Below are 23,104 nucleotides of genomic sequence, written 5' to 3'. Positions count from 1 at the left end.
TTTGTTATAGATTTTTATTTTATGACTTCAACATTATGGAGTCGGTTAAAAAAAAAACTGCAAACATTAGTTTTCCAGCACAAAAATTAAATGTTACAGAAAAATGTTTGCATGTCAGTAAAGAAAGCATCACGTTACATAAGAGAGCACTTTTCAGACTAAAAACATAATGAAGGCTGCTAGGTTTTGCTGCAAAATGAAGAAGCAAGTGAGACAGTCAAAGTGTCCAGAAGAACTGTGACTGGTTCTGTAAGATTCTCAGTAAAACCTACAGCTCACTTCCTTATCAAACTGCACTCACTGTACCCGACACCATGTTTTTTAGGCTAAGAGTCATCACACCACATATTGCCTTTGTTTCATTGATTACTGTTTACTACTTTTTTATAGTATTTTTTAAAAGTAGAAATATTTTATTTTTGAAGGCATGTTTGCTCGCCAGCATTTCTTTTGTACAGTATATCTTTTACTTTAGAAACTTTAATAGATAGCGTGGCTTTAAATCTAAAAACAGTCAATTTATGTAACTTTCCAAGTGAAAGCTGGACATGAAAAAGTGCCCCATAACAGTCACAATAGTTTAGCACTGTTGTATTTTTTTCTGAAAGTGTGCATTAAGGCACACATTATTCCACCCAGTCTGTAAAAGAGGATGTGAATTACCTTTATCATGCCATTTCTGATCTTCACATGATGAACAGCTGCTCTCTGAGGTGAAGTGTGAATTTTGATGATTTATATCAAAGTCCTTCTTCAGGATGTGATCAATAGTGAATTTCAGCGCTGCTGGTCGGAACACTGTGTCTTCTTTCCCCATCCTTTCCTTTCCAAATCCAGGTTCTGGAAGTTTCTGAAAGGTTTCTCCTCGCCTTAGTTACTGCTGTGTGAGGAACAGAGACTGCAGCGCGCGCGGCATCATAGAAGCAAGTGTGACAGTCCTCCAGACGCGCAAGTGCTGACCAGAAACTCGAGCTGCTGCAGCATCGGATTGGCTGAAAGTGGAAAGTTGTGACGTAAAACAACAGCATACTGGTCTTCCATGACTAAAGGGCAATATTCATATCTCAGAAGTCTCAGAAGCACCAAAGAAATCTTCATATTTTGATGAACGTCGAAATAAAACAGCTGAATAAATCCACGAAAATGAAATGATGATTTGTTCCAGGCTGGAACCTGTGAACCATTATTTCTACACTGTTTCTTTATTTGTTTAAACAAGCATTTTTCTTCTTTAAATTCATCTACTGTTTATGTTATATCAGAAACAATAGCATGAGTGACGGATTAAACTCTAAGCAAATTGGGCCTTCAGTTGTTTCATCTCATCTCATCTCATCTCATCTCATTATCTCTAGCCGCTTTATCCTGTTCTACAGGGTCGCAGGCAAGCTGGAGCCTATCCCAGCTGACTACGGGCGAAAGGCGGGGTACACCCTGGACAAGTCGCCAGGTCATCACAGGGCTGACACATAGACACAGACAACCATTCACACTCACATTCACACCTACGGTCAATTTAGAGTCACCAGTTAACCTAACCTGCATGTCTTTGGACTGTGGGGGAAACTGGAGCACCCAGAGGAAACCCACGCGGACACGGGGAGAACATGCAAACTCCACACAGAAAGGCCCTCATCGGCCACGGGGCTCGAACCCGGACCTTCTTGCTGTGAGGCGACAGCGCTAACCACTACACCACCGTGCCGCCCATACATATTATTATTATTATTATTGTTGTTGTTAATAATAATAATAATAATAATAATAATAATAATGACCATTAATTAATGTACTTTAGATCAGGCTCAGAAAAGAATAGGGCACAGAAGAATGATATACTGTTGTTGAACCTATCAGATCCTATTAAACATGCTTGTTTAACAATCGAGATTCTCCAGTGCATTTGAAAACATATTTGTGTAGCTTACTGAGAAATAAACCATTTCTCTCAAAGGTTTTTTATTCTCTTCAGCATTCCTAGTTTACTTCTTATACTTGTATAATGGATGTAACAACAATAAACAATGACTGACACTTTATGCTCGGATTTACCTGCACTGTCATACAGGAAGGACATCACTCCAGGTTTAATTAAAAATAACCCCCTCCGATTAACTGTACAGTTCTACAGACCTGTATTCATCACTGAATCCTGGAGCAGATCAGGGAAATGTTAAAGCCTGTAGTCCATCATAAAGCATACTGAGGTCATTTTCCCACAGATAGAATGACAGGGTATTTTCACTTGTCAAACCTGCCACCTACTGTTGATTTCCATCATTGCACCTGAGTGCAATGATGGAAATCGAGCACAAGACCAGATTATCCATCCATCCATTATCTGTAGCCGCTTATCCTGTTCTACAGGGTCGCAGGCAAGCTGGAGCCCATCCCAGCTGACTATGAATGAGAGGCGGGGTACACCCTGGACAAGTCTATATATATGTTTAGAGATACACGTACAGGGCGGCATGTTGGTGTAGTGGTTAGCGCTGTCGCCTCACAGCAAGAAGTTTCCGGGTTCGAGCCCTGTGGCCGGCGAGGGCCTTTCTGTGTGGAGTTTGCATGTTCTCCCCGTGTCCGCGTGGGTTTCCTCCGGGTGCTCCGGTTTCCCCCACAGTCCAAAGACATGCAGGTTAGGTTAACTGGTGACTCTAAATTGACTGTAGGTGTGAATGTGAGTGTGAATGGTTGTCTGTGTCTATGTGTCAGCCCTGTGATGACCTGGCGACTTGTCCAGGGTGTACCCCGCCTTTCGCCCGTAGTCAGCTGGGATAGACTCCAGCTTGCCTGCGACCCTGTAGAACAGGATAAAGCGGCTAGAGATAATGAGATGAGATGAGATACATGTACACTCAAGCACAGAGTTAAGCACACAGTGCTTAAGGGCACTTCATCCCAACCTCAGGCCATGGCTGGCCCATGTTAACCTAACCTGCATGTCTTTGGACTGTGGGGGAAACTGGAACACCCGGAGGAAACCCATGCAGACACGGGGAGAACATGCAAACTCCACACAGAAAGGCTCTCGTCAGCCATTGGGCTTGAACCCAGAACCTTCTTGCTGTGAGGCGACAATGCTAACCACTACACCACCGTGCCGCCCATTATAGCCAAGGCAATACACTGATAAATTCAGTCACTTTTGGTTTTTCCATTTTTGTTATTTCAAAAAGGATACAGTATGCATTTATGTACTCTGGATAACTACAAAGTTTCAGTGCTTGTTTAATGTGATTATGTTCCTTGTTTCTGCCTGATATTGTAAGGTACAGATCACTCCAAGTTTATGCTCTAGTGGATGCTGAGAGTCAAATATGAGGTACTGTCTGGTGTGTGTGGGCTTCTGGTATACCTCAGCACGGAGGTTTCCCCCTTCTCCCAGCTTTATAGCACAGTCTAGAAATGAAAGTTTGTTCTCTCTCATTTCCTCTCCAGTGAACTTTAAGTTTTGTCCACTGAATTAATGTTATCCATAAAAGGGACCATTTTATGGCTCTTAATTTTCCTTCACGTATCAATCCAATTACTTGTAGCTTGGGACATCACCCTTGTACTGTAGGTGTTCGATGCTTCCTTCCCCACCTCCTCCATGTACAGTAGATATTGGCCACAGTGGGAGACCCTGGAGAATCCATGGCACTACCCTGCTTCTGTCTGTAAAACACCTCTTTGTATTTGAAGTATGTGGTATTCGAACACAGTTTTAACAAGGTGCACACCTGGTTAGAATTGAGTTGTGTTCTGTCATTTAATGGACAGTTATGGTTCAGTCTCTTCCTCACAATTTTTACCTCCTGTGCTGTTGGCACACACATAAACAGTGGCATGATATCATACGATACCATTGTCTCATCTGATTCCAGGGAGAGTCCTTGGATTTTGTCCACAAAGTCTTTGGAGTTTCACGCAGGTATTTCGCAATGTTGTATGTAATTGAGTTGATACTATTGACCTGGCTTAAAGGTCCCATGGCATGAAATTTTCACTTTCTGAGGTTTTTTAACGTTAAAATGAGTTCCTCTGACCTTCTTAAGTCACCCCAGTGGCTAGAAATTTCATAATGTGTAAACCAAACTATGCCCAACATTTGAGAATGGCGCGTCAAAACGGCGCGTTGATAAACTCTTCCCTTGCCTACATCAGCAAGGGAGATGATCCCCACGCCCCCCCTCTGGATTCCCACCCACTGTATGGATTGCCTGCCCAGCTCAAAAGTTGCCACCAAACATGGAAGTTGCGCTGTACATGGATGTGACAACACAGAAAGGAGTCTGTTTTTACTGCCGACGGGAGAGCCCCTGAAGACGCAGTGGCTTAATTTTATTTACTCCAATAATACGCCGTCGAGTCTACCTAAGACGGTGTATGTTTGTCGGAAGCATTTTCCTGATGAATGTTTCCACAACTTGGGACAGTACAGGGCAGGTTTTGCACATCAACTGTCACTGAAGCCTGGGTCCGTACCAAGCATCCCTGCCGCATCAGCCACAAACACCGAACAAGTAAGTGTATAACTGTTAAGTCGTTTTGCCGTGTTTTAAAATCGGTGCCACGTTAGCCTAGCAATGGCTACATTAGCTGTGCAGCTAACCGCTTCCTGCAGTTAGCCAGGTACTCTGCACTACAAAACCAAAGAGCATGCAGCATGCTCTGTTAAACTGAGTTTAGTCTGGAAATTGACTGTAACTTATGAGCTTATGTTTTGCCGTGTTTTAAAATCGGTGCGTTAGCCTTGCAATGGTTACATTAGCTGTGCAGCTAACCGCTTCCTGCAGTTAGCCAGGTACTCTGAGCTACAAAACCAAAAAGCATGCAGCATGCTCTGTTATAATAGCCAATCAAAACAGTTTTTACAAAGACACCCACATTCTTTTTTTAAGTCACTCATTCATTTTATTTGTTTGTTTGTTCAGTAAAAACCCAAACATTTGTTGAATTTATTTTATTTCCTCGCGTCGCACCTTAATGATGTCAGCGCGCGGTATTTTTCCCTTCGCGGTTTGTTCCTTCTCTCTCGCCATAGTAAGACACCCACATCCGCTTGTTCTGACCCACTGGAGGTAGCGTCACAGTGCTGTTAGCTAATCAGAGGTAACACATTTACATGTCATGAATATTAATGATAAGACCCCACCCTCTACCCTTCCCCGCCTCCTGCTTCTCATTAGCAAAACGACGCACTGGGAAAAGCGCTGAAATGGGGCTTTCTCCCAGGAGGCTATATCTACGTGCCGAGGGTTCATTTCGAGAAAGGCTGCGGATATAACATCCGGAAACCTCCACGAGCCTGTTTAAAGCATCAACAAACCACCATGCCATGGGACCTTTAATATACATTTAAGCACTGCCTAAAAGTGGAGCTCCCGATGAATGTAAAATGACGGCCAGAGCTGTCACTCATTATTGATCTTACAGGCAAAGCTCTCAGCCCAGGAAGCTGTATTAGTTATGCTACAGATGCTCACTGCTGTGTTTATATTCACCATGTCAGAGCTTTAGCACGGAATGTTATAAAGCTTTGCTGTCTGTCATCCTGATATGTCATTCATGCACAGCGTAAAGTTCATGTGCGCTGTTTTTTGAGTGTGTTGTGTTTGTGTTCAGTGCTTTGGTTGAACTGTGGTTTAGCACAAGACTTTGAGTGCAGAGGATAATGGTGCACGTTTGGCTAACTTGTAGAGGTTTGCACCCTTGGTTGAGCAGAGCAGGGTGTGTAACATTCAGAGCATAGCAAAATTGTGTATTTCTTTACAACCATGTTATGCTAATTATTTTTGTTTTGTTTTCTTTAGTTTTCATGGTGCTTAGTGTACAGTGTATGATATTTGATGTCTGGTGTTCGATACTATAGTTGTATTCATCTCATCTTATTATCTCTGGCCGCTTTATCCTGTTCTACAGGGTCGCAGGCAAGCTGGAGCCTATCCCAGCTGACTACGGGTGAAAGGCGGGGTACACCCTGGACAAGTCGCCAGGTCATCACAGAGCTGACACATAGACACAGACAACCATTCACACTCACATTCACACCTACGGTCAATTTAGAGTCACCAGTTAACCTAACCTGCATGTCTTTGGACTGTGGGGGAAACCGAAGCACCCGGAGGAAACCCACGCGGACACGGGGAGAACATGCAAACTCCACACAGAAAGGCCCTCGCCGGCCACGGGGCTCGAACCCGGACCTTCTTGCTGTGAGGCGACAGTGCTAACCACTACACCACCATGCTGCCCATACTTGCATTCAAGAGGAATAAAATGCATACACACCTGTCAGAGACTCTCTGATGTTGTTCTTAATGCCGGGAAGTCATGGCCTAATGGTTAGAGAAACAGCTTTGGGACCAAAAGGTTGCTGGTTTGATTCCCCAGACTAGCAGGATTGACTTAAGTGCCGTTGAGCAAGGCACCCAACTGCTCCGGCAAGAGTGGTGGTGTACCTTGTGTCTGATTAGCCAAAGAAAAACTGATGATGTGATCATCAGTTCGGGCATTGAACCCAACCAACTGAATTTAATGCCAAGGGCCAGTTTATTTACAGTGTTAGTAAATAATCCCATGTTATTTTTTAAAAAGCAAATTAAAAGTAAGCCCTGGATAAAAACCCATCTATCTGATGTAAACAAAGATACAAATTTAATTTTCCGGTGAGCAAGTGTTTAGAGACGTTGCTTTGCACTTACGATTGCATTCCCTGTGGTGGTACACAGACATCATGTACAGTGCTCAGCGTAAATAAGTACACCCCCTTTGAAAAGTAACATTTTAAACAATATCTCAGTGAACACAAACAATTTCCAAAATGTTGAAAATACAAAGTTTAATAAAACATCTGTTTAACTTATAACGTGAAAACAAGGTTAATAATATAAACTTAGATTACACATTTTTCAGTTTTACTCAAATTAGAATGGTGCAAAAATGAGTACACCCCACAACAAAAACTACTACATCTGGTGCTTTGTATGGCCTCCATGATTTTTAATGACTGCACCAAGTCTTCTAGGCATGGAATGAACAAGTTGGCGACATTTTGCAACATCAATCTTTTTCCATTCTTCAACAATGACCTCTTTTAGTGACTGGATGCTGGATGGAGAGTGATGCTCAACTCGTCTCTTCAGAATTCCCCAAAGAAAATAATTTCTTTCCACCACAAAGGTGAAGGCTACAAGAAGATCAGCAAAGCTTTACTTATCAGTCAGAATACTGTAGCAAAAGTGGTACAAAAATTTAAGAAAGATGGAACTGCAACCATCTCACAGAGACGTCCAGGTCGTCCACGGAAGTTAACACCTCGACAGGTGCGTCTTCTGATGAGAACGGTTGAAGAAAATTGGCATGCAAGTTCACTGCAGTTATCTAAAGAAGTAGAAAGCCAAACTGGGGTGGCTATTTCCCGTGACACTGCATACACTGCAGAGGAATGGCATGCATGGATGCCGTCCATGAAAGAAGCCTCTCCGAAAGCCCAGGCACAAAAAAGCTCGCCTAGAGTTTGCCAGGGCCCATGCTGACAAAGATGAAGACTACTGGGAATCTATACTCTGGAGTGATGAGACCAAGATAAATGTTTTTGGAACTGATGGCTTCAAAACTGTATGGCGTCACAAAGGTGAGGAATACAAAGAAAAATGCATGGTGCCTCCAGTGAAATATGGTGGTGGCAGTGTCCTTATGTGGGGCTGCATGAGTGCTGCTGGTGTCAGGGAGCTGCATTTCATTGATGGCATCATGAATTCACAGACGTATTGCTCTATACTGAAAGAGAAGATGCTACCATCACTCCATGCCCTTGGTCGTCGTGCACTTTTCCAACATGACTAAACACACATCTAAGGCCACTGTTGGATTTCTGAAGAACAGGGTGAAAGTGATTCAGTGGCCAAGTATGTCTCCTGATCTGAACCCAATCGAACACCTATGGGGAATTCTGAAGAGACAAGTTGAGCATCACTCTCCATCCAGCATCCAGTCACTAAAAGAGGTCATTGTTGGAGAATGGAAAAAGATTGATGTTGCAAAATGTCGCCAACTTGTTCATTCCATGTAGGACTGTGCGATATGGGGAAAAATGAATATCCCGATACATTTTCTCCATTTCACGATATATATCTCGATATATTGAAATCTCCTCTAAAGGACCCCATGAAATCTAACTTTTACTCTTTACTGTTTTCACTACAATCCCTGCAGATTAAATAACATTCTTGGTTAACTTTACAGGTGGTTTTCAACAACACATTTTAAATTTTCATGTTAGCGATTAATCACAATTGAGTTGAAATAAGACTATTTTTATTCAACAAAGATGTGGCACAAACTGCAAAAACAATCTTGAAAATTGCAACAAAGGGGCAACACAATACAGAGCTGCTCAGAGCTCAAACCAATAAAGTGCAAGCTCAACACTGAGAAAGACATTTAGCCTAAATAAGAAAAGTGCTCATTCATTAAATTATTTTAAAAAATAGATCTGCAAGCTATTAACCTGACTACTGAGAACCACTGGAACATTCACAATAGAGAGAGAGATTGAGGGAGAGAAGAGAGAGATCTGCAAAACATCATTTTTCTCTTTGCACACTTTTGAAATGAATGTTTTCTGGCTCTGCCTCTCAGATGTGTATAATTCCGGTATTGCCTTCTCTGTAAAATGTCTGCGACCAGGCAACTCATGTTTGGGATCGAGTGTGTTTAGTAATTTTTGGAAGCCTGGTTTTCCCACTATACTAACTGGGATCATGTCTTCAGCAATGACGTTAGTGATTGCATCCGTTATAGCTCTCCATCTCTGACTCGGTTTCTCATATGGGGGGCTTTGGAGAACGAGGCCGCTAGGGTCGTTTGTTTAGCTTGTGGGGGGTTTTAGCTCGTGGGCAAGTAGTTCGGAGTTTAAGAGACTCTTCATACTGTACCGGGTGAGTTTCAGGTGATGGAACATATTTGTAGTGCTGCTGCCTTTCGTGATGACAGGTTGTTGGTTTTTTTGCACACTTTACAAACTGGCATTTGCTGTTCCACGTCCTCCTCGCGATATCCAAAAAATGCCAGATGACTGACCCCTTACTAGTTCTTTTAGGAAGTAATTTGTCGCTGAAATTGCCAGAGCTTACACGGTAGCCTATGCAACACCAGCGATTGCACGAACTGAGTCAGCGCTGTAAACCAGAACCAGGAAATCTTCCGGCCGGCAGTGTTGCCAGATACTGCTGACGTTTTCCAGCTCAAAATATGTTCAAAACTCGCCAAAATACACTTAAAACCGCCCAATCTGGCAACACAACCGAAACTAGAAAATCTTCCCGGAAGTTCCTTTCAGCACCAAGATGTCGCCCGGGATTGGTTGGCGAGTCTCGTCTCGTCTTCTTCCGCTTTATCCGGGACCGGGTCGCGGAGGCAGCAGTGACGTTATTGTTTTCTTTACCCTTAGGCAGCCTCTCATGTTACTGCCTGAGGGACAGAGAGAAAACCACCGGAAGAGGTTTTAAACAAACATGAAACAAACGCAAGTCGGAAGATGACCATAAAATACTGAATAGTTACGATATAATAATTTTATGTATCGCACACAGAATTTTCGCGATATATCGAGTATATTCGATATATTGCACAACCCTAATTCCATGCCTAGAAGACTTGGTGCTGTCATTAAAAATCATGGAGGCCATACAAAGTCCTAGATGTAGTAGTTTTTGTTGTGGGGTGTACTCATTTTTGCACCACCCTAATTTGAGTAAAACTGAAAAATGTGTAATCTAAGTTATATTATTAACCTTACTTTCACGTTATAAGTTAAACAGATGTTACATTAAACTTTGTCTTGTCAACATTTTGGAAATTGTTTGTGTTCATTGAGATATTGTTTAAAATGTTACTTTTCAAAGGGGGTGTACTTATTTACGCTGAGCACTGTATATGTACGGATGTCATACAGTCGCAAAAGCCATCAAAAATCAGGTTGATGCATTACCATATTCTCTTAACTATGGAGCTTCACTTTGCGCGCCATGAGCGCCGCTATAATGCCGTGTTAAAAATTGTACCTCTGCACTTTACGGACAAACCAGCTTGCTCAACCTCACAAGTTGGGGTGGGGCACCATCATAAGTAGCTGGGAACACTATTTTCTCTGGCAGCACAACTCAGTTACATCTTAAGTCATCATGCGACTTTAACATTCCATATCATGTACTGATCATGTGACTCCCTCGTTTGAATTTTTGCCAGAGTTACTTCCTGTAACACTTTTACAACTGATGGTGTTTGGCTGAACGCTGAAACATCTTGTTTGGTTTTGAATAGTCCAGTAATTTCAAATAAATATTCTTAAACATTTTACAACCTGGATATCTTACAATGAACTTACACAGACACACTGCCTAAGTAATCTAAACCATATGATATTTAAAGTTGATTGCCAAGCTATGTTAAGAGCCAGATGATCTGATACATCAATTATTAACAGTGAGAATAGCTCAAATGTGTGTGCACTTCTAATTATATAATTATTATTAGGCTAATGATAAAAGAACACCAGACAAGAAAATGATTCTATGATCTCAAACTTTATTGAAAGAGCCCTACACCACTAGGTTACAGTAAGTTTATAAAACACAATCAGCTACATTATTCTTTGATTATTGTACTGTATATATACAAAGTGGTGCTTGAAAGTTTGTGAACACTTTAGAATTTTCTATATTTCTGCATAAATATGACCGAAAACATCATCAGATTTTCACACAAGTCCTAAAAGTAGATAAAGAGAACCCAGGTAAACAAATGAGACAAAAATATTATACTTAGTCATTTATTTATTGAGGAAAATGATCCAATATTACGTACCTGTGAGTGGCAAAAGTATGTGAACCTTTGCTTTCAGTATCTGGTGTGACCCCCTTGTGCAGCAATAAACTACAACTAAATGTTTCCGGTAACTGTTGATCAGTCCTGCACACCGGCTTGGAGGAATTTTAGCCCATTCCTCCGTACAGAACAGCTTCAACTCTGGGATGTTGGTGGGTTTCCTCACATGAACTGCTCGCTTCAGGTCCTTCCACAACATTTCAATTGGATTAAGGTCAGGACTTTGACTTGGCCATTCCAAAAGATTAACTGTTTAACTGGGTTCTCTTTATCTACTTTTAGGACTTGTGTGAAAATCTGATGATGTTTTAGGTCATATTTATGCAGAAATAGAAAATTCTAAAGGGTTCACAAACTTTCAAGCACCACTGTAGTCCTTAGTATGTACTTATGAGAAACTTAAAGGATTATGTCCTGTATAAATCTTATATTAGGAGTAGATACATAAATGTAAGTAGATATGGAGTTACTGTATATTTAACAATTATTTGCTCAAGGTAAAGTGAATATCGGTGAATAATAACTGAGATGAAGTCGAGGTTATTATTCACAGATATTCACTGAGCCTGAGGTGGATAATTGTTTTAGTGTACACTACCGTTCAAAAGTTTGGGGTCACTTTGAAATGTCCTTATTTTTGAAAGAAAAGCACTGTTCTTTTCAATGAAGATCACTTTAAACTAATCAGAAATCCACTCTATACATTGCTAATGTGGTAAATGACTATTCTAGCTGCAAATGTGTGGTTTTTGGTGCAATATCTCCATAGGTGTATAGAGGCCCATTTCCAGCAACTCTCACTCCAGTGTTCTAATGGTACAATGTGTTTGCTCATTGCCTCAGAAGGCTAATGGAGGATTAGAAAACCCTTGTACAATCATGTTAGCACAGCTGAAAACAGTTGAGCTCTTTAGAGAAGCTATAAAACTGACCTTCCTTTGAGCAGATTGAGTTTCTGGAGCATCACATTTGTGGGGTCGATTAAATGCTCAAAATGGCCAGAAAAATGTCTTGACTATATTTTCTATTCATTTTACAACTTATGGTGGTAAATAAAAGTGTGACTTTTCATGGAAAACACAAAATTGTCTGGGTGACCCCAAACTTTTGAACGGTAGTGTAAATACACAGGTGATTATTTAAAAAAAAAAAAATTAAAAAATAATTTATTTCAAACTTCAAAAGCGGTATGCAGATGTAATGCATGTAGACTTGTGACTTATCTATGCCGAGTCACATGAAATACTTTGTTTAGAAACAGATAAAATAAACCAGAATTCCACTTTACCTTTGAATAGTTTTAAACCAAACTTCGTAGCATCTTTAGTGTTTTTAGGAACAGCGTTTTCTTTCATCATCTCTAATTCTTCCTCACTTATAATGATAAAGTGATTGGCCACCATTTTGCCAAGTCACTCGAGGTGATTATCAAGAAATAGTCTGAATTTCTCGACCAATCACTGCATGCGTTTTTCTATAAATCACCTCCGTATTTATACTAAAAATGATTATACCACTATGCTTTGATAAGTCTAAGACACAGAAAACATGAAACTAATATTAGAGAAGCAAAAATTGTGTTGCATTTTATGCCTTCTTCGCTGATATCAACCTCAGTTAATTGAAGTAAGATTCCAGGCAATACCATCGCCCATTTGTGCTCGAATAAGTTGTTTCATCTGCAACACAACAAAAAAGATACATCATTCAAACCACCCATCTAAGTGTATGTATTAATAAGAAAATAATCTATACAAATGCAGACAAGGTGCAAGATTCATACACACAAATTAACACATTAGGACTGCGTTTGTTTGACGGTTCATAATTATAGACCACGTGAAAATCACTCTTCTTTGCTCCCCCCTCCCAAAAAAAAATTCTTGCTTTGTTTTTTAAATGCAGGGGAAAGTAACGACAGCAATCACCAACAACAATCTGCACTTTCTTTTCAAGATCATCGTTACTCATTATAGAAAAGACAATTGAATTGAGTAAAATCTGGATTCTTCAAGGAAGGAGGGGGAAAATTACATTGAACAGTATTTCCTGAAATTAAGGCTGTGTTTTTGGTGTCTGGCTCACTGAGGGTCAAGTCAAATCTTTCAGCTGTTGCTCTACAAAACATCATAAATGTTTAAAAGGATGTACTGGGCCCAAGTAAGAAGTTAAAAAAAAAAAAATCAACATCTGTTTTTGGACTGAATGAAGCCTGTAAAAAATAATAGAAATTATACTATACTTTTCTTAAATATTGGGACATGGTGCTCATTTGTTTATTCTGACCTTTTAGTAGTGTTATTCCAGTCAAAATTCTTTACTGTTAATTTATATATTTGTCACTTACCTCTGTGAGGACACTTTGGCTCGTGGTGTTTTCCATGCAGAAAAGTTGTGTGGAAGAGGAACACATCATTGTAAGGGATAGAGTTCTCCAATTGGTGTCTGCACAAAACAAAAAGTTGGTTTTTGTAAACAGTTCCTGGATCAAGCCATTTATAATTTTTATTTTATTTTTTATTTAACCTTTATTTTACCAGGTTAGTCTCTTGAGATATCTCTTTTCCAAGAGAGACCTGGCCAAGATGGCAGTACAGATAGTTTCATAAAAAACATAAAACAAACAAACCTTAAAAAAAAACAACACACACAAAAGACATAAAACAAATAAAGAACATTACAAACATTAAAAGCCATCACCTAAAACATCTAATTAAAACATATGCAATTATGAGTGGACTTGTGCTCTAAGGCTTTTACATAACCTATAAAATCATGCAAAGGGATGAAGCACTGTAATTTCAGATCTTTTTGCAGATCATTCCAAGTGGTGGGTGCAGCAAACATAAATGCTTTTTTGAACAACTCTGTCTGAGCTTGAGGTACATTCAATAAAATAAAGTCATGAGACCTCAAACAACGTGAACTCTGTTTAAAAGAAAGAAGCTCAGAAATGTAACATGGGAGCCTGCCAATTAAGGCCTTGTACAAAAAGATACAAAGGTGAGAGAGCCTGCGAGTTGACAGTGAGGGCAAGTTTACATTGGAATAAAGTGTGCAGCGATGAGTGAGAGGTCTGGAGTTTGTAATGAATCTTAAGGCACCATGATACACCGCATCCAACATATGGAGGGACCGAGTTGGGGCGTTCATATAGAGCAGATCACCATAATCGATGATGGGTAAAAACGTTGCATCAACTAGCCTTCTTCTGGCACATGCAGTAAAACAGGACTTATTCCTATAATAAAACCCTAGTTTTAGTTTTAGCTTCTTAACTAGGTTCTCTATGTGAGACTGAAAAGAAAGATATTCATCAATTAAAAATCCAAGATATTTGTATGATGTAACTGCTTCAATTGAGTGACCCTGAGTAGTAGAAATAGTAAGGTCAGACTCTTTCCTTCTTGAGTTTGAGAAAACCATTAATTTGGTCTTATCAGCATTAAGAACCAACTTTAGTTGATGTAACTGTGCTTGCACTCTATCAAAAGCAGTTTGCAGATACTCAAAGGCCTTCCTCACAGTAGCCGCACAGCAGTAGATGACTGTATCATCTGCATAAAAATGAAAAGTTGCATTCTGAACATTTTCCCCCACACAGTTTATATATATAGTAAATAGCAGTGGTCCTAGCACTGAACCCTGTGGGACTCCTTTGCAGACTGATAAAAATTGTGACGTCAAGCCTTCAGCTTGAGTAGCCTGAGTTCTATCAGTCAGATAGTTCACAAACCAGCCCACAGAGTGCTGAGACATTCCTATACTAACAAGCCTCTTAACTAACATGTTATGGTCAACTGTATCAAATGCCTTAGAGAGATCAATGAAAAGAGACACACAATGTTTCTTATCATCAAATGCTTTGACTATATCATTTACCACTTTAATAGCTGCAGTTGTAGTGCTATGATTTTTCCTGAAACCAGACTGATACCTAGATAATACTGACTGAGTGACTAGGTACTCTTTCACTTGCTCACTGATTAATGATTCATATACTTTAGCCAAGGCTGAAAGTTTAGATATGGGTCTATAGTTATTGGGCATAGCTGGGTCACCTCCTTTTAAAAGTGGTAAGACATAGGCAGATTTCCATACCTTGGGGATTATGTTAGTGACCAGTGAAAGATTAAAAATATGTCTAACAGGTTCAGCTATATCATCTGCTGCTAATTTCAAGAAGAAAGGTTCCAAATGATTTGGACCAGCAGGTTTTTGGGGATTTAATTCTCTCAGGGCTTTGTGAACACTAGAAATAGAAAAGGGGCTAAAACAGAAACTATTGCCAAAAGTAGTAAAAATATCTGTTTCAGTCTCCAACCCCACGGGGGTTACAGGGGTAAGGCTAGGCTGACACTTGCACGATTCCGTGGCACGCATTGGCACGACTCGAGTCGTGCCAGTGCGCAAACTAGTCGTAAACTGGCGTGAAGTGTGCGTAAACCCGTCGTGACTGCGTGCCATGTCGGGACGAGAATTTTGAAATGTTCAAAATTTTGGTCACGACAAAATTTCGCGACCGGGTCGTGAACTATGCGCAAACTGTTCGTGATCTCGTCGTGAACTTGTCAGGACGATGCGGGAGGATGCGTGCCAGTGCGTGGAAGTGCGCACCATGCCACGACTGTCACGAACTGCCACGAATAGTTCACGAACAGCTCACGTCAAGTTCACGAGTAGTTCACGACATGTTCACGAATTGGTGCGCGTCGCAGCGTGACCGTGCCTTCCCACTGACACGGTCACGCATTGATGGCACGAGCAATTCACGACTAGTTTACGCACTTCACGAACAGTTTGCGCATGGCACGAGCAGTTCACGACGAGTTCACGAGCAGTTCACGACTACTGCGCGACAGTGGCGCTCGCGTCGGTGCGGGGGTATATATAGGGCTTCCCGGACACTTCTCGCCATTCGCAATTTTTTTTCTTGCTTTTTTCTTTAATGTCTTTTATTTTCTATTCCTTCATGACTTTTTTTGGGGGGGGGAGTTTCGTTTCTTTTATTTCAAAAATGGAACTGTGGAAGTAGCTTCATGAGCTGCAACCATTCTTTCTTGCCAAGGGACAGCACCAGCAGGGGACATGTAGTAATGTGACAGGTAGTCTCGCTGATCCTTTGCATCCTTCTGGGTATGATGGCCGGTTAGAGGCAGCAGCCCCTGCAGGTGTCGGTCAGTCCTCCATCCACCAGGGATCAGATCATGTGTGTCCGGATCTTCGCGGTCCACTTCTGAAATTGCGTGTGGGTATCTGATGAGGATGAGGTTGTGCATGACACAGGCGTGCCCAAGTCGGCACGACACCGTCCGAATTGCGCAAACTCGTCGTGCCAATGTGGGAAGTGCGTAAACTATGCGCAAACTATGCATGAACTCGTCGTGCCAGTTCGTGAATGTGGACGGGCACGCATTCGTGAACTCGTCGTGAACTATGCGTGAACAGTGCGGGAGCCTCCCAGTTCGTGCCCCAAAATGGCACGACTTGCCACGACAAAATCGTGGCCAAAAGTCGTGCAAGTGTCAGCCTAGGGTAACAGAATCAAACAAGAATCCAGAGGATATAAAGTGTTCATTAAAACAGTCTAACATTTCTAATTTGTCAGAACTAGTCACACCATTCATGACCAAGGACAAAGGAAGACCTGTTGGTTTAGTAGATGTAGATAGTGACTTAATGGTTTGCCAAAATTTCTTGGGGTCATTTAGATTCCTAGCTGTTTCAGAAAGATAAAATTCAGCTTTTGCTTTTCTAAATTGTGAGGTAAATCTATTTCTCAGCTGTCTAAAATGAAGCCAGTCTTCTTTAGCATCTGATTTCCTAGCTTTAGCCCAGGCCACATTTCTCTCGTGAAGTAGGTTAGAGATCTCTGAGGTAAACCAGGGATTGTCCCGCCCTTTAATTCTAAATTTATGAATAGGTGCGTGTCTATTAAGAATGCTCAGAAAATTGTTCTGAAAAAAGGACAAGGCTACTTCTACATCATCTATCAGGGCAACTCTATTCCAATCAACAAAAAATAGATCATGCAAAAAACCCTGTTCAACAAACATTTTCATATTTCGCCTCTCAACAAAATGAGGTACCTTAGCATCCCTAACAGCAGCAATCACACAGTGATCACTCACATCATTTGCAAAAACACCTATTGTAGAGTATTTACAAGGGGCATTGGTCAAGATTATATCAATGAGTGATGATTTCTCAGGATATTTAGGATTTGGCCTCATAGGAGTGTTAATTAATTGTTAGATTTAGTGTAACACACTGCTCTTTGAATGTATCTGATGCAAGCGTCAACCAGTCCCAGTTCAGATCACCAACAATAACAGTCTCATTGCAGATAACTTGGCCTAGCAAGTTGGATAATGTAGATGTAGCTTCACTTATCCAATCACTCTGATATAGTGGTTTTTGGACAATTCCAGGTTCAGCGCCAGAAACTCAAATTGTTTACTCACAGACTTTGAGAGCACTATGCTAGTATTAAACTTGCATTTAATATAAATAGCAACACCTCCACCCTTTTTGGGGCGATCGGAGCGATACACATGATACCCTTCAATACCAATATCTTTATCAAGAGTTGAGTTTGTCAACCAAGTCTCAGATAAAACAACAATGTCAGCATCAGTAGACTTGACCCATACTTTAACCATATCCAGTTTGTACATTAAACTCCGCACGTTGAGATGAATAATACCAAGACCAGCTCTAGACTTAAACTCTTCAGGTGTATGACATAGCTTATAAGCATCAGGGCCTGGATTGGGCTTGACATTACCAGATACAAGTGACAAAATAATGATTAAGAGTCTGGATTTAGCTGACTTGGAGTGTAGCCTGTCAGATTTAGAAATGAATGACACTGAAAATGCAGAGAAGGAGTTCCCAGACACAACAAACCAGTCATTTAAAATGGACAGACAGTGAAGGTGAAGTAGGCTACTAGCCTTGTATACAAATGAGAATGCATACCTTGTTCCCTGTGAGTTAGAATCAACTGGGAGAAGGTCCCAATGCCTTGGGTATACAAGAGGGAGATGTAAACAGGTAGCATAATCTCTTACTTGTATTTGGACATCCTCACCATTGAGGATCATAAAGATGGAGAGAGCAAGTAAGAAAATCATTTTTATAAGCACAGGGCAAACTGATTTTCCCAGTGGAGTTGGGGGCAGCTGAGGCCAGTGTTGGTGGAGGCTGCAGCAGACGTCAACCCAGTAATTGATGGAATGATGCTGCAAGTGTCAGTCCAATGCAGGACTAAGCCACAGCAGCCGCCATCCCAGCACAAGTGGAGGCTACAGCAGATGGAAGCTGTAGCAGACGTCAGCCCAAATGCAGGAGCAAGCTGCAACAGATGCCAGCCCAGTGCTGGTGGAAGGCAGCAGCAGGCAGCGGGTGCAGCAAGTGGCAGACACAGCAGGCGGCGGACGCAGCAGGGGGCAATGGCAACAGGTGGAAGCTGTTGCAGACGTCAGCCCAGTGCAGTTTATCAGCTGCAGTAGGTGGAGGCCGCAGCAGATGTAGGCTTCAGTTGATGGAAGCCCAATGTGGAAGTAAGCTGCAGTAGTTGGAAGCTGCAGTAGATGGAGGTTGAAGCCAGTGGAGGAGGTAGGACAGCCGAACAGCAACCGCTGATGGAGTTTGAAGCAAGTGGAGGAGGTAGAGCAGCCAAGCAGCAACCGCCAACCCAGTGCTGGTGGAGGCCGCAGCAGACTGAGACTGCAGCAAATGGAGGCTACAGCAGGTGAAAGTTGCAGTAGATGGAGGTTACAGCAAGTGGAGGAGGCAGGGCAGCCGAGTCAATCAGGTGGTAACCGGGGATGTGGCAGGTTATAGCCCTGTGGCCACCAAAAATGTAGCAGCTAGTATCATGCAAAAACACAAAGGGCTACCAACCTGCAACTAGCTAAGCTACTAAGCTACACAAACAAAACTCCGACCACGTTTAATGAAAGCACCAGATAAATGCTCTCAACCCCAAGGCAGAATGAGGGTAAAAGTAGATTGGAGCTGTACCTTCCATTTGTTTGTTCCAGAGTTGCCATAAAAATGAGTCAAACTGTGGTTGAATAATCCAATAAGTCAATCAATCTGAAAATTGCTGCAAATATGAGTAAACTCCTCAATGGTTCAAAATCCACGTTGAACTTCTCACGGAAGAAAAACTAGTTTTAAGAGTGATGCCTTCGCACTAGCAAGGACCAAACAAGACAGGACAAACACAGTTACAGCCATCTTGGATAGGCAGCCATCTTGGATCCGATAGGCAGTATGATGTATTGGAGCCAATAATAACTACACTATAAGAGAGTGATATGATAATATAACTTCCTCTCAGAGCAATACCAATGTGTCTTATCTTTAACTCTCAGTGATCCTAACAGCATGTTTGTTTTTGGGACACGCCGTGCCATACTCCATTTTCTGTACTTTACCTTTTGCAGTGTATTACCAAACTGAAAACAGTCACACTAACACACATAAAATTATGTGGATTCAGGACTCCTGACCAGAAAACTGTTTCATAATTAATAACAATTCATCACAGTGTCTCAGGAATTTTACCTGGCTTGGCTGTTGACTGATTAATACATGAGTCACAACACTTCAAGTAACTGCAACACTAATTATATTCATTGAATTAACTATGGCATTTGTTTTGCCTAAAGTGGGCAACTGTGTATACAGTACCAGTCATAAGTTTAGACATACCTTCTAATTCAATGTGTCTTCTTTATTTTTATTAATTAATTGGGCGGCACGGTGGTGTAGTGGTCAGCACTGTTGCGTCACAGCAAGAGGGTTCTAGGTTCGAGCCCAGCGGCTGACGGGGGCGCCTTTCTGTGTGGAGTTTGCACGTTCTCCCCGTGTCTGTGTGGGTTTCCTCCGGGTGCTCCGGTTAGGTAACATGGGGCAGCCTTGGGATAAGGTTGGGCTGAAGTGCCCTTGAGCAACTACTCCCCGGGCGTTGTAGCACACCTGCCCACTGCTCTGGGTATGTGCATGTGCTCATTGCTCACTTGTGTGTGCATGTGTGTTTTCACTGCTTCAGATGGGTTAAATGCAGAGGTTAAATTTCACTGTGTGCTTAAGTCTGTGCCTGAATGTCTCATCTCATCTCATTATCTCTAGCCGCTTTATCCTGTTCTACAGGGTCGCAGGCAAGCTGGAGCCTATCCCAGCTGACTATGGGCGAAAGGCTGGGTACACCCTGGACAAGTCGCCAGGTCATCACAGGGCTGACACATAGACACAGACAACCATTCACACTCACATTCACACCTACGGTCAATTTAGAGTCACCAGTTAACCTAACCTGCATGTCTTTGGACTGTGGGGGAAACCGGAGCACCCGGAGGAAACCCACGCGGACACGGGGAGAACATGCAAACTCCACACAGAAAGGCCCTCGCCGGCCACGGGGCTCGAACCCGGACCTTCTTGCTGTGAGGCGACAGCGCTAACCACTACACCACCGTGCCGCCCGTGCCTGAATGTACATGTGACAAATAAAGGCTTCTGGGCTTGGCTTTTTCTTAAAATTAAAAGGTACTTCATGTGTTACAGTAATGATGGATGTCGTTTCTCTTTACTTAGTTGAGCGGTTCTTGACATAATATGGATTACTACAGTTGTGGAACAGGACTATTTACTGTATGTTTATTATTTATTATTTCATCTCAAACACATTAAGAAGGCAAGAAACTGCACTAATTAACTTTTGACGAGGCACACCTGTTAATTGAAAAAAGCGTTCCAGGTGACTACCTCATGAAGCTTATTTTGATGTCTTCAGTGTTGTTCTACAATGTAGAAAATAGTCAAAATACAGAAAAACCTATGAATGAGTAGGGTGTACAAACTTTTGACTGGTACTGTAAATATGACCAAAATACAATTACATAGATGATTACATTTGCAAAAGACTTTTTTTTTTCTCCCAGAATTCTGACATTTTATTGGTAGTGTGATCTAGGATTGTAGGGCAGTGGCTAGACCTAGCTTGGAGCCAGTCTAGAATGGAGAGGTAAGGTGCCTCCTTCCCTCCACTAGCCTGGGTGGACACCGTGGGCAGGTATTAGCACACCCGTCACCTCCCTCGGCCAGGGATACAGCCTTGCTATGCCACGTGCAAATAGCCCCACTGCCTTGTGGGCGGCTAGGGATAGCCAAAGGCTAAGGGAGTCAACCCTGACAGAAATCCGGAGTGGAGCCCTGTAGGCAGCATGGTGGTAGTCCAGTCGCTGGCAACTCCTGGAGTCAAACTGGTCCCGAACGTACTGGCTATGCCTTTTCTTCGGACTCTACCAGTAAGACTGAGAGGGGGATTCTGGGACATGGTCAAACCAGCTTCTCCACATATACCGCCCAGGCTAGCGCATCCTGGAGAGGCAACTTCTGCATGTCGTATGGCCCTGCCTGGCATGGAAACAAACGGGGGGAGTGGGAGTTACTGGTTCCAAGTCATGGCTTGATTGGCATACAGCCTGATGCCAGGGGTCACTCTCGACAGTAGGAGGGGCTTTTTAGCCCCATTGGACATCTACCGCCTACTTAAAGCCGGGCAACCCCCAGCCAATAAGGTGCTGTCCCACCATGGTCCATCTGTCTCGCTGAGGTGAGCTAGACTCAAGTTTGGAAACAGACTGACAAGTGGACTGCATCTCTCACCTACGAATTCTACAGTCTGCACGACATGCCATCACATCTGTCTCTCTAGGATCGGGCTAGTAAGCCATCGTAGGAAAGGCGCGAAAAGTACTTGAACGGTTGCGACTCATGTGCTTGTCATGGACTTTGTCTGATGGCTGCCGACCAATTTAGGATTAACTGGTAAATACAACGACAAGTTTATGTGATTATGCCAGACGTGTGTATTAGTCCATTTATTTTTGGTTTGTTAATGTGTTTTGCACTTACAGGCCACCGTACATAAAAACCTGCTGTTCTTTATTGCTTTATATTTACTTGTGCCAATCCATCCGAATGCACTAAACGTGGATATAAAGGTGTTTGTGAATATAAAAGCAAAAACACAAACACGACAGCAAATTCAGAAACACATCTATATGAATGCACAAGAGAAAAGGTTCTTATTAAACATCACACACTCACTGCTGATTGGACCCAGTATATGACTATTACAAAAAAAAAGAATGAATATTTTCAGTCTGTTATCCAGTCAGCCTAGTGAAAACAATTTAATACGAGATTATTTGTTATTATAGTCAGGAGTAATTCTTTCTTGTGCATTACCCAGCTTCCTTTAGGTGAGTTTTCAGTGTTTGCATTCTCATATACATGACATGCAAAGCATGATAAAACATCATATGAATTCTTGATCGAAAAATATAAAATCATACATGTGTTTTTGATTGTACTGTTGTCTTTTTGGTTTGATCATGCATTTTACACTAATGGACCACTTTATTTATGCACTTGTAAGGCTTTTAATAAAATGACTAAATGCTAAATAAACAACAAGAGAAACTTTGTAAATAGCCCTACCTGAACATCCATAATTAGCACACTTTAACTTGAGCGCTTTATGTGAGAAGGCGATAATTTCCTTACCTGTGAATCCAGTGGTGGAAGAGGGATCACTAATCTCATTTCCAGCCTTGACTTTGATGTTAAATTCATATTTGCTGCCAGATTTTAATCCACCAATGATGACAGAGTTATTTCCAAATACGTCCAGTGTTTTGGACTCTTTCCAAAATACAGAAAGATAGTCCACAATGTAATGAATGTTTTTAAGATTTTCTGATTGATTTGGACTTTCCCACATTAAATTTACCGAAGTATTGCTTAAGGTTTTTGCACTGGCGTTACCAGGTTTAGTGGGTTCTAAGAACAGAAGAGAAAATAAATTGCAGGTTAGTTATTTTACAGTCAACTTGACAAAGGAGAATGTGACCCCACTAGTCTGTAGATGAGAACATACACAATCTAATAATGTATCTTTTGCTTATTCAGTCTCACTCAGGATAATTAGAGTGGGATTTTTTTTTCAACTTTAGAAGTTGCTTTATAATTTCTAATATAATATAAGAATAAATAATATATATATATATATATATATATATATAGTTGTGGATAATTTCCTTGAATTGAAAAGTGGAAAGGCAGTAGAACTACAGTGGTGCTTGAAAATTTGTGAATCCTTTAGAATGTTCTATATTTCTGCATAAATATGACCTAAAACATCATCAGATTT

At 41.5% G+C, this 23,104-nt stretch overlaps 1 protein-coding gene across 4 annotated transcripts in view; it reads right to left on the bottom strand.

Annotated features, from left to right (window-relative positions):
* Nucleotides 1–11,221: 11,221 nt before the first annotated feature.
* The window catches only part of LOC132887921 (receptor-type tyrosine-protein phosphatase eta), a 51,180-nt gene continuing 39,297 nt past the window's right edge, over nucleotides 11,222–23,104 (bottom strand). For 2 of the 4 annotated variants that reach the window (XM_060923730.1, XM_060923739.1), the window contains exons 7-9: nucleotides 22,459–22,734; nucleotides 13,220–13,317; nucleotides 11,222–12,551 (exon numbers count right to left, since the gene is read on the bottom strand). In XM_060923730.1, coding sequence (XP_060779713.1) covers nucleotides 12,486–12,551; nucleotides 13,220–13,317; nucleotides 22,459–22,734 — 440 coding nt within the window. In that variant the 3' untranslated portion in view covers nucleotides 11,222–12,485. Of the gene's footprint in view, nucleotides 12,552–13,219; nucleotides 13,318–22,458; nucleotides 22,735–23,104 lie in introns of those variants that run through there. The other 2 variants (XM_060923756.1, XM_060923748.1) reach the window with 2 other exon arrangements.

The sequence above is a fragment of the Neoarius graeffei genome, chromosome 1 (genome assembly GCF_027579695.1).
Source record: "Neoarius graeffei isolate fNeoGra1 chromosome 1, fNeoGra1.pri, whole genome shotgun sequence".
Taxonomy (NCBI): Eukaryota; Metazoa; Chordata; class Actinopteri; order Siluriformes; family Ariidae; genus Neoarius; species Neoarius graeffei.
This window is presented reverse-complemented; position numbering and strand designations above follow the sequence as displayed.